Genomic DNA, 16,322 nt, shown 5'->3' with positions numbered 1-16,322 from the left:
CGGACAGGGCGGTGCCGGGGCCGGGCAGGGCCGGGCAGGGCCGGGCAGAGCCGGGCAGGGGCGGTGCCGGAGCCGGGCAGAGCCGGGCAGAGCCGGGCAGGGCCGGGCAGGGCCGGGCAGGGGCGGTCCCTGAGCCGGGCAGGGCGGTCCCGGAGCCGGGCAGGGGCGGTGCCGGGGCCGGACAGGACCGGGCAGGGGCGGTGCCGGAGCCGGGCAGGGCCGGGCAGAGCCGGGCAGGGGCGGTGCCGGTGCCGGGGCCGGGCAGGCCGGGCAGAGCCGGGCAGGGGCGGTTTCTGAGCCCGGCAGGGGCGGTGCCGGTGCCGGGGCCAGGGCCGGGCAGGCCGGGCGGAGCGGGCCCGGCGGGCGCTGTGCGCAGAGCCGCGCAGAGCCGGCTGCCCTCGGCCGCAGCGCGCCCCGCCATGCCCGGAGTGGCCGCGCTGGGCGCCGGCCCCGACCCCGAGGAGAGCTACGACTTCCTCTTCAAGCTGGTGCTGATCGGCGACGCCAGCGTGGGCAAGACCTGCCTGGTGCAGCGCTTCAAGACCGGGGCCTTCTCCGAGCGGCAGGGCAGCACCATCGGCGTGGACTTCACCATGAAGAGCCTGGAGATCCAGGGCAAGCGGGTGAAGGTGAGCGGCGCTGGGCCCGGCCGTGCCCGCAGGCAGGGCCCGGGCCGGGATTCCGGCTGCCCGGAGCCGCTCCCGGGCGGCACCGAGCGCGGCCCGGGCCGGTTCCGCCGAGCCCGGGCCCGGCCCGCGCTCCCTCGCTCCGGCTGCGCTGCCGCGGCCTCGGCGCCGCTCCGTGCTCGGGCTGCGTCCTGGCCGCCGCTTGTTTACCAGCCAGAGGAAAGCTCAGATGGATTGCCGTGTTTCCAGAAAGGGATGTGGAGCTGGCAGACCGAGAGAAGGTTCTTAAATTAGGCGTGCTATTATCTTAAGACACTGGTTACAGGGTGTCACAGGAAGTGCCGTTTTTACGGTTCTTCTTTATAGAATCAATAAACTCTAAATTTGACATATGCTTTTTTTTTTTTTTTTTTTTTTTTTTTTTTTTGGCTGTGCTGGAGCAAATCAGCTGGTTGCTTGGGCTAGAAAGAGCCTAGAACATGTACCCCGTGGATCTATTCTCAGTAGAACAGATTCCCTGCAACTGTTCTCACCCTCTGAGCACAGGAGTGCAAGTGAACAGCTGGGAGAAAATGTTTAAAGAATCTGCGGTTTATAGTAGATGCTTTAAACCGGGATCAATCCCTTCACCAGCCCCTCCAGAATGGGGTCCTGCAGCTATCCTTACCTCCAGTTAGACTAAAAAGCATTTAATTCAGTCACTGCCTGGAGGAAGGTGATGGAATTGTAAAGCTTGTGGTGACAGACAGATATAGTGATGTGGTTAGTTTTGGCCTGTGCTTACCAAAGTAGGTGTCAAAGTCCTCTGTTGTTTTTTTCTTGTAAATTAACTTCGGTGAGAATTAAGGTGAGAAAGCTGCAGAAAACAGAAATGAAGGCTGGCATTTTTTAGGGAAAGAGAGGGACTAGCAGTTCCACAGCCATACCCTGCAGCAGTGTGTATTTCCTTGCTAGTGTCACACCTTTCCCTGTCACATCTGGCTGGGCTAAGGAGCTGAAGAGCAAACTCAGGTTTTCTGTTTGAGCTGTCAGTGCCTCTTCCTCACTTTCTGGCAAGTGAGGAGCGGGTTTCTCCTTTAAGGTAGAAACCTGTCTCTGTTTAAATGCTGGGCACATAGAAAGTGACAAATGTGTCTGTTCCTGGTGCCAGGGACTTCAGGAGTACCCCAGGAAATCAGCCAAACCTCCCAGGTGTGCTTCTTCATATTGTCACTGCTTACACCTGGATATTCCAGGATTAGTAGTCTGGTTGTAACAAAACCTGTGTGTTATTTCTAAGTGTTTTACGAAAAACAAGGCAGAAAGTGCAAGGTCTTGAAGCTTTCTTTTTCTTTGGACTGTTCTGTACTTCCACTTAGGAAAAAAAAAAGAGGGATGCAAATATTGAAGAAGAGTATTTTATGTATTACTTTAGGGAAATTATTCCAACAATTGCTGGTTGACCTTACAGATACTTTTGTCAGCTGCTGGGTCAGGGGCACAGCCTGAATATGACAGTATTTGCTTGGAGGGTTTTTTTGTTTGGTCAGTTAAGGTGTGTGAAGTTTAAATCAGACGTTTCCAGTTGAGATTTCAGAGCAGCCCATCTAGCCTGGGTTAGGTTTGCTCAGCATGCTTTTGGAAACAGGAAATAAGGAAGTATTTTCTTGCACTTTTTGAGCTCCCTTACACACACTGCTTGCACTTCTTGCCTCACAAAACCAGGCCAGGTATTTGTCTGCTGCTTTGATTCCGTTAGGGGTTTATACTCCTTAGGACAGTATTGTTTTCTGTTTAGCAAACAGTGATGCAGGAATGAGAAAATTCTTGTTGTTGTAATGTTTTAGAGGCTCATCTTTAGAAATTCCTTCAAAACAAAGTGTCTACAAAAACTTGTTCCACCTCCCCAGTGGCCTGAACTTCATTTTCAGTCTGGCTAAGGGTAGTACTGCAACCCAGCAACACTTGAGATTGAAACAATTTAAGGTTAAATATGCCCCTTTCTGTTTCAAACTTCAGATGTTCCTGTCACAGTTACATAATGTTTCTGAAACATTTGGAACCCAAGGATTTTAGGTCTCAGTTTCTTTTGATGTAGGTGTTTTTTTTGGGTTTTTTTTGTTTTGTTTTTTTTTTTCCTATACTGAAGGTTAAGGCGCTGCAAATAACTTTTTAAAAATTATTTATGAGACTTGAGGCTTTCCTTGCACCTTGCAGCTGTTTCTTTCAAGTGTCTCACGTGTTCCATACACTTCTGCTTCTGACTAAATTCCATGTAGAAAGAGATCAGCTTTGTGAAATGTCTGCAGGCTGTCTTCATTTAAAGAAGTGTTCTAGTACATGCTGTTTGAAATTGTGGCATACTGCTTTCTCTAAAAGCCATCCCTCCTAGCTGGCTAAATCTTGGAGTGGAGACTGCAGTGCCTAAAAGTTGGTCTTGTTAATCACTCAAAAGTGGTGTTAATCACTTAATGCATAGTGATTAAAGTCCTATTGATAAAATTGTTCTTTGGGTGATAGAAAAAAATCTGGCAAACGGAACAAAAACGTTTTGTAACTGTTATGTCACTGTAAGAAAAGATATTTATAAAATGCTGGAACCAAGATTTTACATAATGAAAGGCAAGGACATTCCTAAGTCCAAGTCCATAAATCATGGTTAGTAATAACAAAAGTCTTTTTCTTTTGATGAATTACTTCCTGTGAGCTGATTAATTGTCTTTAATGCCTACGTTATGCTGTCATTTCGTAGTGTTTTACATAAAGTGTTTTTCCTCTATGCCATAGTTTTTCTCCCTCAGTATAACTTTCAGAAGGTAGCAGGAGAGAAGACCAGTTGAAAACACATTTCCTTTTGCAACAAATACTTCTTTATGTACCATTGCACTTCTTCATTTACAAGCTTTTGCAGCCCATATGTTATCAAGATTATTGGCTTTGATTCAGGCCTCATGGCTGTAAACTGCATTCCTTTCAGAATGGCCCAAAATGTATTTTGTGTCATGATCTGGCCAAATTGCCATTAATACAAAGTTGTGACTTGTTAACTGTCCTGTCTCCTGACTGGGGATTTAATAACTTTGCTACACAGATAAAAGCAGAGCTATTGGAAGCAATATTCTTTGATATCCAGAGGAAAATGTAGCTCTCTGTCAACTCCTTTGACACTCATAACCTGCAGCAAGTGGGAATACTTCATTCCTGAAAAAGAGGGATTCCTCATTCTCTGAAAATTGTGTAGGGAAACATTTGAATGGAGCAGTTTATCCTGCCTGCTCTATGAATATCACTTTAAATTGAAATACACTGCCACAGAAATGTTGCTTTTGGCAAAAACTGCATGGATTAAGTTGCAAGGCTGTTTCAATAAATGTTTTTAGGAGCAAGTGTTGTGATTTGCCAGCCTACAGGAATGTATGTTATTGTTTGCCATTTGAGATGACAGCATTCAGACACGGTTGGTCAAGATTCATTTAGCACAGTGTGTAGGTCCAGTTTCACTGCTGGGAAATTTTATGGAACTGTGCTGCAAAAGTGACATTTCTATTTTTGTGAAGGAAGGTATCAGCTGGAGGATGCACTTACTCATGATTTATGCTGCTCCACAAGCAAAAGCACAGCTGAACTCTTGTGATACTTTAGAAGAATCAGGAAAGTACTTCGTAAATTATGTAGGAAGTAAGGGAGGGAGAAATTATTTACTGTGTCTTGGGGCCATCTGTTAAGCATTAACCTTTGATAAATAATATGTTTATCAATGCAAGAAGCAGCCACATTGGCCTGTTTGATAATGATAATTTACTGTGCTCTTTGGCCAACCTGTCACTCACTATCTTCAACATTTTGTCTCTTCCTGTAGTTCAAAATCTGCTTTCTGTTAGCCTGAGCAGACATCCCAGAATGATCTTCCAGAGAACCTCCATGAATTTTACCACCTTCTGTTTTCCTCCTTCCATCCAATTGAAACACTCCTTGTTCCAGATTTTTCTGGTGTCTCTCACTGTCCTTTATGTGCCACCATGAGGAGTGTGGCTGTCCAAGAAGTTCAAATCTCAGAGAAGATCAAAATAACCAGCTTTTGTGAGTAAATAAATATTCAGTAGTGAAACAATTAACATTGGTGAGTAAATGAGCATTCAGCAGTGAAACAATTAGCAGGAGAAAGGTGGCTCCTTTATTCTGCCATATTCCTTCTGAACAAGGAGTCTTTACTCCCTGTTCTCTTTTGTTCCTAGCAGTGGTCCCCCTACCACCAATCTCCGATTTCATAGGTGTTTTTAATTAGTAATTTCAAATTAATTCAGCACAATTCTCCAGCAATCTCAACTTCTCTCTGCCTTTCTTACACCAAAGGAGTTGCCAAAGTAATTACAAAATCAGGAACAGCTTTGAAAAGTTACTGAGTGACAAGTGTGGCTACCATCATGTTATTTACAAAGCTGAAGCACTTAAATTAAATAAATAAATAAAGTATTGTTAGTAATTAAGTAATAATTAAACATTATTTATTAGTAGTAGTAAGTATTATCTAAATAATTAATTTAATAAAGAATAATTAGTAATAATTATGTAATTACAACATACATCATACACTTGTACAGTACAGAAGAATACATGAGCATATCTTTTTTAATTACCTGTGGCTACTACAGTTCTTTTGGTATTTAACTTCTAGCTTAAACTGAGGGACTTTGGAATGAGAAATACTACGACTACATTTTTTTTTCCAAAGAGTTTTCAATTGTTTTTCTTCAAGAGTTACATGCTTGTAAATATAGTTTAAGAGAAATACTTATAAAACTTTTACTATGCACAAGCTGGCTAAAGTTACAGTTGTGATTGGTATTTTTTTATAGTTGTCATTATTCTTTTTCAGTAGAATTCGGTGAAATTTATCTCTGTAGGCGTGCTGGAGAAAATAGTGTTTACTTTGGGTCAGAACTTGTATTTTTGTAATTACTTAAATAATATTTTTAGCAGCATATCAGGCTGATTAATGTTACATGGAAATATTGTTCTTAGAATTTTCTAAAGATGCTGTCAAGCAAACTAGCTGTATTTTTCCTTTAGAAATACAACTTGCTTTATGTTAAGTAATCTGATTCATAATACCTCCTTGCTGTGTCTCTAGTGTGTGTTCTTAATGCTAGAAGATATTTATTTAAATTACAAACGATGTGACCAGACAAGGTCTTCAATCTTCCAAACTGGAGGGGAAGTTGTTCTTAGCTCAGTCACTCTGCATTTTTATTTACACCACACGAAAAGTGTAAGCCAAAACAATTTTATTTCTTAATTCAAGTGTTTCCAATTTGTCTGTGTGTACAGAATCCCTCAGGCCCTTCCCAAGAGTTGGGTAATCATCATTAGCCTTTTCTAGCACTTGACCTAATCAAGTGCTGAGATTTAACAAACACAAAGGGCTGGTGGGAGACCTGAGTGCAGAGATCATCCATAAACCTGCCCCCAATTTCCTGGTCCCTGCTAATTGCTGCTGACTGCTCTGAACCATTATCTGTTTCATTAATAATCATTGCTTTGTGGTTTTCTGAGTCCATTCCAGTCCCTTCCCCTGCTCTGAGAACACTCTTACCAGCACTGAGAAGTCCTTTTTCCTGGGATTGATTCCCATCAGCTGTACATATATCAGCTGGGATCTAAATGCTTGCTTAGCACAGGAAATGAGATCTTATCAGCACAGCCTTTTCCAAAGGGAAATTTGCTGCTCAAAAATGCAGCAGAGTCAGAAGATACAAAGAAAACACTACTACGCAAAAGAAATAAAAGGAAAAAATATTCCATATTATTTAGTGTAAAACAGCACTGGCACATTGTGTTAAGTTGTTGACAACACTTTTGAATAAAGGGGTTTAGAGAGAGGGGAAGCCATAAATAAAAGGTCCACCCCATGGGAGGATTAAAAACCCCAGTAGTATTTGCTTATGTCCTGTTTCAGTGGAGATGCAGAATATAAGGAATGGCACAAAAACACAAGCAGTGGTCTCCCATTTATCACTTGGGGATAGAGAAATGAAAGTGCAACAGAATATAAATTCATAGAAGGAAGTTCTTTCATTTAACAATATATAGTGTGACTATATATTGAAGCCAGAAAGGGTTAGAGATTTATACTGAGGATGAGGACATCCACAGTTACATTAGATTAAAAGATCCTGGAATATAAGCCATCACGTTCTAGGACATTAGACAACCTATAAAACATCAGGATTTACAAAGAAATTCCCTATGAACAGCATACTGTGTTTGTCCACTCTGAATTATTTGGTTTCTTCCTCTGGAACATCTAGTACTGGGAACTCAAAGTCTGATACCAAACTCATAATTCTTATGCTGCTAGATTTAGGCAAAAGTATATAAACCAAGCATTTCTTCTTCCTGCTCAGTTGTAATGTGTGTTTTACCACCCAGAAGAGGACATGTGATGAGACTGACAGATCCTTCACTGATTTTATTGAGACCTAGGATTGCTGGCATTTCATTTACACACTCTTTTGTCTATATTCTTTTAATTGTCTCATATTTCCTTCTGAAACAGTCTCAGTGCTCTCAGATTATGTGACCACATCCTGCTCCCTTTGTTCCTGCCCACTGCAGAACTGGCAGAGCCACAGATGGTGTGGTAGCCAAAACCCATCTGTAGAGGAAGTGACACACCAGGTGACCTTGGCTGCAGGCTGGCACCCTGTTCTGCTGCCAAGGGTGGCAAAGGGCTGGGGCTGGGCACACAAAAGAGTTCCAAAATCTGCCACAGAAGGAGCTGTGGCAGGAAACCAGGGTCCCAACTGATGCAGGTACAAACTTGGAGCAGCCAAGTTCTCAGCTTAGATTACATATATATATGTGTGTGTGTGTGTGTGTGTATGTATGTGTATATACACATACACATGTAGTTATTATATATATGTTTATATCAAGGTTCTCATATATTCTCATCCTTAGATCATGTAAAAAAGGCTAGATAAACACAGGGCTAGAATGCATTGCATATACAGGAGATTTGGATCAAGGCTCTTGGATCAAGTCCTCTCTGGTTGAGGAGAGCAGCTGCTGTGTGTCACAGTGTGTCACTGCAGCAATATATCTGAACCACTCAGACTGCAGTGTGCACCAGCCATTCCACTTGTAAATGTTCTTATCAGAATTTTCTCAGGTCCCTCTGAAATTCATCAATGCTACTAAGACATAAACTGTGCAAAAATAAGAAAGAAGAAGCTAAGAAACTGAATTCCAAGACCACAAAAAAGAGAGAGCAGAGAGCTGTGAGCCACCTGGACTGTAACCAGTCCCGTATTCTGAGAGGTGCACACAGAACATGTGGACAAGACAAAGGCACCAATAAGAAATGTGTGATCAGTGTGCAGTACTTAGAATCTATAAATAAGTGCATAATGTAAACAATAAACAGCTTCTGCTTAATCATACTTGTCAGTTTACAGGAGTCCTGAATTCTGCACATGTCACTGTGGGTCACTGTGGGTCACTGTGGGTCACTGTGGGTCACTGTGGGCTGTGTCTGACCCTGCTGTGTCCCCTCAGCTGCAGATCTGGGACACGGCGGGCCAGGAGAGGTTCAGGACCATCACGCAGAGTTACTACCGCAGCGCCAACGGGGCCATCCTGGCCTACGACATCAGCAAGAGGGGCTCCTTCCTGTCCATCCCTCGCTGGATCGAGGATGTCAGGAAGTATGCTGGCTCCAACATCGTGCAGTTACTGATTGGTGAGTTGGGAGTGCCAGTGCTTGTGTGACGTGACCACAGCTTTTGGTTTTGGTTGCGGTTAAGGTGTATGCAATAGACCCGACTGGAATTTTTACCAGAAGAGCTGATTCACAAAAGCAGAGATGTTTTGCTTTGACTGACTTCTGTTAAGGCATATACAGCTTTGAATCCTTTGCATCTCCTTTAATGGGATGTTAACTGGGATGCCCAGGATTTCCCAGTTCTGAAGCACAGCAGCTGTGGAGTCCCCTTCCCTTCCCTTCCCTTCCCTTCCCTTCCCTTCCCCCTTCCCTTCCCTTCCCTTCCCTTCCCTTCCCTTCCCTTCCCTTCCCTTCCCTTCCCTTCCCTTCCCTTCCCTTCCCTTCCCTTCCCTTCCCTTCCCTTCCCTTCCCTTCCCTTCCCTTCCCTTCCCTTCCCTTCCCTTCCCTTCCCTTCCCTTTCCCTTCCCTTCCCTTTCCCTTCCCTTCCCTTCCCGTTTCCAGGCCCAGGGGAGCTCCATCACAGCAAGCTGATATGTTTTGGTGAGTTGGAACACACACTCACATCAGCAGACAGGGAATTTTGGAAGGACTTTGGGGCAATAAGAGTCTGTCAGTTCTTTGCTAGAAGTTCTGCTTTTCAGCCCAAATGTTTTGGGCTCAGATGTGGCTCTTGGGGCCTGTAGAAGTGCTAATACAACAGCAGTACCATTCTGGATTTCCCTAGGAATCAGCAGACAGCTGCTGTTTTCACAGAATGATTTTAACTTCAATTTCTAGCCTATTCTCTTCTGTTAGGGTCTACATCCAACACTCTTCAGTTACTTTTCCTGCTCATAATGGGTAATACAGAAATACATGTTGGAAAGGGCAGGGAAGATTATCCAGTGCTGGTCAGGGCCTTTTCAGTCACATTTTGAAAATCTACAGAATGGAAATTCTTCAGCTTCCTTGGGCAACCCGCGACCCTCCTGCCAAGCGCTTCCTGTGACGAAAAAGCTGTTCTAAATCCCTCTGTTGTTCCCTTTCCTTCCAGGAAACAAGTCTGACCTAAGTGACCTTAGAGAGGTTCAGCTGGAAGAAGCTCAGAGCCTGGCTGAACACTATGACAACATCATCTGTGCCATAGAGACCTCGGCGAAGGACTCCAGCAACGTGGAGGAGGCGTTTGTGAAGATGGCCACGGAGCTGATGATGAGGCATGGAGGGCCCATGTTCAGTGAGAAGAACACTGACAGCATCAAGCTTGACAGCAAAGATGTTGTGGAAGGCTGGGGGTGTGGTTGCTGATAAGAGCTAGCTGATATCCCTAACTTTACTGGAGTTTAGATGGTGCTTCACCCTAATGCTGAGTAGCATGGTAGCCATATTCTCCTCCTCCTGTGAAACCAGCAATTTTGTAGAAGTTAGACACAATCCTGTTTGCTTTGGTGTCTTATTTTTAAAAAGGGACTTCAGAGAGGTGGTCCTAAAAGTCAAACCCTCTGAAAAACTTACTCAACATTTGTCCCCACGGTTTTATTTTCTGTAACCTTCATACAAGTTACAAAAATGGATGGAACTACTTTGAACTTGGTATTTTGGGGTGGGAAGACATTTCGTTGAGGAAGAGACTGATGCAAACCGAAAGGTCTGAGCCTTTAGCATGGGACTGGTGGCAAAGGAGGTGACTTTTGGAATAGACAGTTCTGACAGTATCCCTTCAAATCCTCAAAACTCCACCAGTGACCAGGAAGTGTCAGTGTCTTTGATAATGGTATTTCAAGGGCCATAATAGCCAAGATTTTGATTACAGGACCAAATAGCAGCCACCTGTCCTAGGGCATATGGATTGCTAGTTGCTGTTGAAGCAGGCCCAGGTGGGGGAGCTTCTCTCAGGTTTTGTTACCATTTGAAATTAGTGTTTTAACAGAAAGCAAAACCAGCCTGAGCACTGTCACTGGACCAGGGTGGTGATTTAAAGCAGCCTTGAGGAGAGGGAAGATGCATTTCATTTGCCTGTTGTTTGCACAGTGATAGCTCCTTTTTCCAGGTGGAAGCATCACTGAGATTTTGCCCTCAGGTCTCATCATTTCATTCCACAACTCAAGACCTGCACCACTGGAAACGGGAACTGGAGAAATCTTGAACTGACTGTAGCCAAGATCTCTTGCCATGTGCCTAATGGTCAAATACAGGGTGCATTCTGGTCACACATTTCATGCTACATTACCAGAGTGCATAAGTGGCATAAGTGGATTTGATTTTTTTATTGGTTTTGTTTTTTAAACCATCTCTTTAAATACTGCATGGGCATATAATGGGAAAGAAGACCTCAGAATAGCTGAGAACTGCATGATTGTGACTTCTTGGTTGTGAGAAACCAGTGTCTTTTTGAGTGATTCTCTCCCAGCTTTGTACCCAGATGTTCCCCTTCCCTATCACAAGTTACCAGCTGCTTTTCATTTCTTTAAAACACTCAGCAGGAAAAGTCTTATGTAGACTTTTGATCCATCATAGTGGATCAAAAGTCTACATAAAGTAAAATAGATTTCATAATGCAGTTCTTTGAGATGCAGCTCTGTAGAGTACCTTGTAGATGTAGCTGAGGTTCTGATGGACTCCTCTGCAGTTACACTCTCAGGCATCTTACAAAAGTGGATTTGCAAAGAGAGCAGGAGCAGCAATATTTTAAACTCTGCAGATAAAGCAGAGGTATTCAGGTATGACAAGCAATTTTTGCAATCCTGATAAATTGAAGGAGTCACTTTCAAGAAGCACCATTTGAAGTGAAGGTCTTGCCTCTTTGAAAAATCCAGATCAAAAAGGACTTGAATTATTTTGCTATTGGGGCTGCACTAGTTCAGTCATCCAACCTATCCAGTGTCATGAAAATTAGGAAGATTTAGGAAAGGGCTAATGGATACCGATTTTAATCCTATTCATCTTCCTGTAGCAAATATTGAACCATTCTTTCCTCTTTCTGGTTTTTTAAACTGTGAGGTAGATAACTGAGGAGTAATGTGTGCTTTGTAGCCTGTTTGCTTCTGTCTAAGGGGTTAGTTTTCAGATTTTATAGTTGTGAGAATGAAAAGGCCTTAAATTTTTCAACTAGTATAGTTTTCACAGTTCTGATATTTTCTACAGAAAGGCAGGCTGAGCTGCAGTACTTGGTAGTGGTTTTGGGGGGTTTTCCATGATATTCCTACTTCCAAAGATAGTAGGCAGTAAATGCCCAGTTAGACATTTGGGAATGGGAATGAAAATGGGAATTTCCACACCCTGGAGTTGTTGGTGTATCTCCTATATTCTGTTCTCAGGAGAAACTGTGAAGACAGTCCAAGCAAAAACCAAGTGACTGCTTTTCCTGCTGGTGAGGTACAGAATATTTGCAAACATTTAACTTTCTGTCATGACCCATGACAGCTTGAATCTGTAGGTCACGGTCCTGCAGTTCTGCTTGAGCAGGGAGCCGCAGATGAGCTCAGCCCCCACCACCTGCAGCATTAGTGCCAAATTACTGAATGCTGAGAAAAACCCATATGCATTTAAGAACAGTATTGCTACTTCTCAGACTGAAATCCATAGTTTACATAGTAACTCATCTTAAAACTGGAACAAGAAGCAACATGAACATAAATCCTGCTTCCAGTGCAGCCAGTGAATGATTGTGTTTTTACAATAGATGAAGAACTGAGGAATTACTGATCCATCTTCTTTGTTTTGAGGTTTGTTTAGTGAATAAGTAGAATTAGACCAGGCACTACACTTTTCATTACAATTTGCCTGGATTTATTTCTTAAACTAGGCTTGAAGGATGAGGCTCTGTCTGCAGGTCAGTCTGGCTCAGTCAGAAAATGTGCAATACAGCAGCAGTGATTTGTTTGCTGTACTTTAAATGAAGGCACCAGTTCCAATTTGTTTTCAGTTTCCTGCAGAAAACTAAAACCATGGTTTTAAATCAGTTTTATGTTTTAACTCTTGGCTCTTCTGTGTTGTAACAAGTGGAGTACAAGTTTGCATGCCCTCCTAGCTGAACAAAAGAATTAGAATAAGACTTGGTTTTTTGGGTTTTTTAAAATTTTTTCAGAAGACACTTGAAGACCTGGTTTATTTTTTAGGTTAGGAGCTGGAGGTGCTTGGGCTGTCAGTAGTTAAAGTTTACTTTGATTACCAAACTCTTCCTTTGTTCACTACCCACTAGGCTGGGAGCACCTTGACCAGAAATAAACAGTAAATGTGGAGCAATAAACCTGTGATTTATGGGCAAAAACCTGAGTTTCACCTCTAAGGGTATAAATGGGCACTGATGTACATCAAGTGAATAATTCAGTAATGCTTGTTCAGAGTTCACAGCATAAACATTTGCCAAGAAATCTGTTTACTGCCAGTTGAACATTAACAAGGCTATGGTGCAGTAATTGCTTTTAAGCGGATCTCCTTGGCTGATCATGTATTTGCATTTGTGTTTATAATTTCTTTTTGGCAGTACCAAAGTGTGCAAAAATATTACAAAAGCACAGGAAGGGACATTGATTTCTGCCTTGTAGCACTTGGGAGTGGAATGCAGAAGCAGATACTGAAATGAAATCATCAGCAGAATGTGGTTCCCAGGAGCCTTTGTTACCCTTTGTATTGATTTTAAGCTAATTTTATCTCCAGTTTCTCATCCAGTCCATCATCAAGGGTGGAACTTGTACAAATATTTATAATTATGCAAATATAAAACAAAATGTCGGCCCAGAAACCTGCTAACATTTGTTTTGCAAAACAGAATTTGAGAAAAATGAGCATACTTAAGAAGAGAGAAGTCCTGATTATTTTCTTACTGTCACTGTACTGGCAAGCAGGTTTTTCAGGGGTGAAAATCTAAATGAAGCCCAGCTGAAAGCACTAAAAGCTTTCCTGTTAGCTAATACTGATAGATTTCAAATAGCTTCACCAAAAGCAGAGCTCTCACTCCTTTTGGGTGCCTAGACTGTCATATGTGAAAACAAGGGTTTGGAAGATTGTCCTTTGGACATGGCATGCAAACTTGTCTTGAAAACATTTTTTAAAATGAGCCAAGAGCTGAATTTACACAGACATGAAAGCTGCAGACAGATGCCTCCCAATGTCTTCAAAAGCATCTCAGTACCGTTGCAAATAAAGCACAGAACTTGTGTGGAAGTGGTTTTGCACTAAAGGGAAATAATTATCAAAAAAAAAAATCATTAATGTGAAAGGCAGAGCATCTTGATTATTCTGCCTTTTTCATGTTCATTTCCTAGTTCAATGCTGTGCATAAGTAAGATTTTTCCCTTTATAAATGATATTAAAATAGATAAAGTGTGAAAAGTAGTTTGATACTTGACAAAATAAATGCTTTCTTAGGAGAGTGATAATATTGATGAGGAGAATAATTTTGCTAATAGGGTTTGGTGGTGCAGTATCAGGGCTTCCCCACAGAGTTGTGTTGGAATGATGTGAGACACAAAAACCATTCCCAAAACAGGGGAAGCCAGTGGGGAACACCAGACCCTGTCCTGCCTGGCAGACAGAAAGTAGATACAGGCTGGTACTGAGCAGAAAGTGAATTTAGTTCTTTGTAAGTGTTTTTAAAGATTTCTCTTTGAGATTTCTGATAGGCAGATGTGCTCTGTGCTGTCAGCCAGATTTTCCCTCTCCTGTGCCTCACTCGCTGAGATCTGACAGGTAAAAACCCCACAACTCCAGAGAAGGGAGCATCCCAGCCAGTCTGGCTCACACACACCTCTGGGGGGGAAGGAAAAAATCTCTAATTCATATTGAATTCATTCACTGCATTCCAAAATTATTTCAGGGGTTTGGGTGATAACAGTGTTAAAATGGTTCTGCATTTTCTAGGACAAATCTGTTGCTTTTCAAGGTTTCTTCGAGAGATGCAGGCTGAACATTTCTAATGATCAGTATCTTTTTGCTTTTAAACTTTCTTATCATAATACTGACGAAATGATTTGAATATGAGGAGACAAGGGAGCAAGCTTGCATACTACAGTAATTTTTTATACTTTACCTTCATCTATTTATGAATTTATTATGAAAAGTATTTTTAAACATGAAACCTGCTTTTGTTGTGAATTTTAGCAAAGTAGTGGATATATTGTACTGTGTATCATTAAAAAGGTTTAATTAAAGTAAACATTTGGCAATTAATACCTTTTGTTGTTATTTTTTGCATGTACCTTGTGGTATATGATCAGAAAAATCAATTTTAAGGAATTATATATCCTATCCTACAGTGTTGTATGGTCTACTTTTACACAAGATATGACCTCATGTACTCTTAATTAAACAAATGGTGCTGAAATAACTTCCTCTAATCCTCCCAAATCTCCATCCCTTCCAGAAATGCACGCACTTTCAATTGTTCCCACTTAGCAAACTCTCCAGCAGAGCTGTCTGGAAGATGAGGAATGAAATCTGAATCTGAAATTTTGTTGAATTTCTTGGTTTGCATTGTCTGCTGCTTCAGTAAAGCCTCGGGTGTCAAAAGAGGAGTTGTCAGTGCCATGGCCAGGCTCTAGAGCTGGCTCCTCAGAGTGCTGGGTGCAGCTGAATTTGTCACTTTATTCTCTTTAAGCTCAGGTTTTTACTACGGAGACGCTGTGGCTGTGACTGGCCTGGCACTGGTGTGCTGGAGGGAATTGGTGAGAGAGGGAAATTGTGCAGGTGTCATGAGTAACATCTGCTCCTGGGAAGGGCTGACCTGCATTTTCTCATCTTCTACACATTTATACTGGAGTTTCTAAATCTGCATGGGAAAAAACACAACTTTTCCTTTTAATGGCTTGTTATAAGTGCATGAGATGAGCACTTAGAAATTATTTCTCATTTCCCGGAATTCTCTAAGAATGTGAAATAGTTTGGATACAAGACATCTACACACACTACAGCCATTTCTCATTTGCTCTGGTGAACTGACTTTTCACTATGTAGTTTGTACCTGCAGAAAAATAGATGTATTATTTATAGTTTAAGTTAACTGAATTATTTTTTCTCCACATCTGTGGGCAGGAAGTTAGCTGTTGAACTAGCAGAAAGCATTTTCCCAGATACAACTCCATAAAACAAGACACCAATCCCAAATCCTATTGAAAATGTGATTCTTAGATTACAGAAATTCTTACCTGTATGCCAGGTGCTGCTTCTGCTTCAGGAACAGGTCAATAAATAAACCAATAAATACATAAATCATCTGCTGGGTGTTAAACTGTGAGACATGTTTAGCAGGAGCCCAGTACTGAATTATGAGCTTGGATAAAAGACCAATACAGTGCAAGGAGGAGAACTTTTAATTAAGACCAGCTGAGTCCCAGGTGGTCTGAATTAGACAAATTAAACCAATCTTTACACGAAGTAAACTCACCTGTGCTATTTGGAATATGCACTCATCTGTTTTGCTCACAGAAGTGACCACAGAAACACTTTCCTGAAACTTTTTAAGTCTGCAGCCTGTTTCTGTCAACATTGAAAACAGGATCTATTTCATCACCCAAGAATTCATCTTTGTCTAGACAGAAGATTTTAATACAGACTGTGTGAGATATGCTGTGGTATCTGTTAGTCCCCATTTCTGTTCAAGTTACAGAGCATACCAGCACACCACTGAGTTGCTGAGAAACTCTTGTAATCACAGTTTCTCCCCTTTACACTGATGGGAAGAGATTTCCACCCCTTTTGGTGACTGACTTCTGTGTGTAGTGTTATTCAGGTCATTATTTCTAATTTCCTTTATTTCCTTCATCTGCTGTTTTTTCAGCATTTTGGCTTTTTGAGGGTCTGCCCTCACCAAGCAGGAGGTCAGACCATGGAGCAGGAGAATCTGGAATACTCAGAGGCTGGAGGGTTTTAGATTTTACTGGTGATGTGCCAGAGAAAAAGAGTCAGTCTTCCTGTTCTATAAACACCTTTTATGTTAATGTTTCCATGAGGGGTGAGTCCCTTCATGAACATTTTGAAGTGTCTGTCCAAACTGTAGAGAAAAAAGGAGAAACAAA

The 16,322-nt window shown here is 42.2% G+C and overlaps 1 protein-coding gene across 1 annotated transcript; it reads left to right on the top strand.

Annotated features, from left to right (window-relative positions):
* The first annotated feature begins 299 nt into the window (after positions 1-299).
* On the top strand, positions 300-14,478 carry RAB43 (RAB43, member RAS oncogene family). The gene is made up of 3 exons (XM_030283467.4): positions 300-629; positions 8,163-8,346; positions 9,362-14,478. The coding sequence occupies exons 1-3, from the start codon at positions 420-422 to the stop codon at positions 9,613-9,615; spliced, it is 648 nt and encodes a 215-aa protein (XP_030139327.1). The 5' UTR covers positions 300-419; the 3' UTR covers positions 9,616-14,478.
* Positions 14,479-16,322: the final 1,844 nt, after the last annotated feature.

The sequence above is a fragment of the Taeniopygia guttata genome, chromosome 12 (genome assembly GCF_048771995.1).
Source record: "Taeniopygia guttata chromosome 12, bTaeGut7.mat, whole genome shotgun sequence".
NCBI lineage: Eukaryota > Metazoa > Chordata > Aves > Passeriformes > Estrildidae > Taeniopygia > Taeniopygia guttata.
The sequence above is the reverse complement of the archived record's forward strand: the minus strand, read 5'-3'. Positions and strand labels throughout refer to the sequence as shown.

What these genes read in the sequence shown, in the direction of transcription:
- RAB43 (XM_030283467.4), top strand. Translation starts at nt 420, where the DNA reads ATGCCCGGAGTGGCCGCGCTGGGCGCCGGCCCCGACCCCGAGGAGAGC. An exon ending in TCCAGGGCAAGCGGGTGAAG is followed by an intron (nt 630 to 8,162) that starts GTGAGCGGCGCT and finishes GTGTCCCCTCAG; the next exon opens with CTGCAGATCTGGGACACGGC. An exon ending in CATCGTGCAGTTACTGATTG is followed by an intron (nt 8,347 to 9,361) that starts GTGAGTTGGGAG and finishes CTTTCCTTCCAG; the next exon opens with GAAACAAGTCTGACCTAAGT.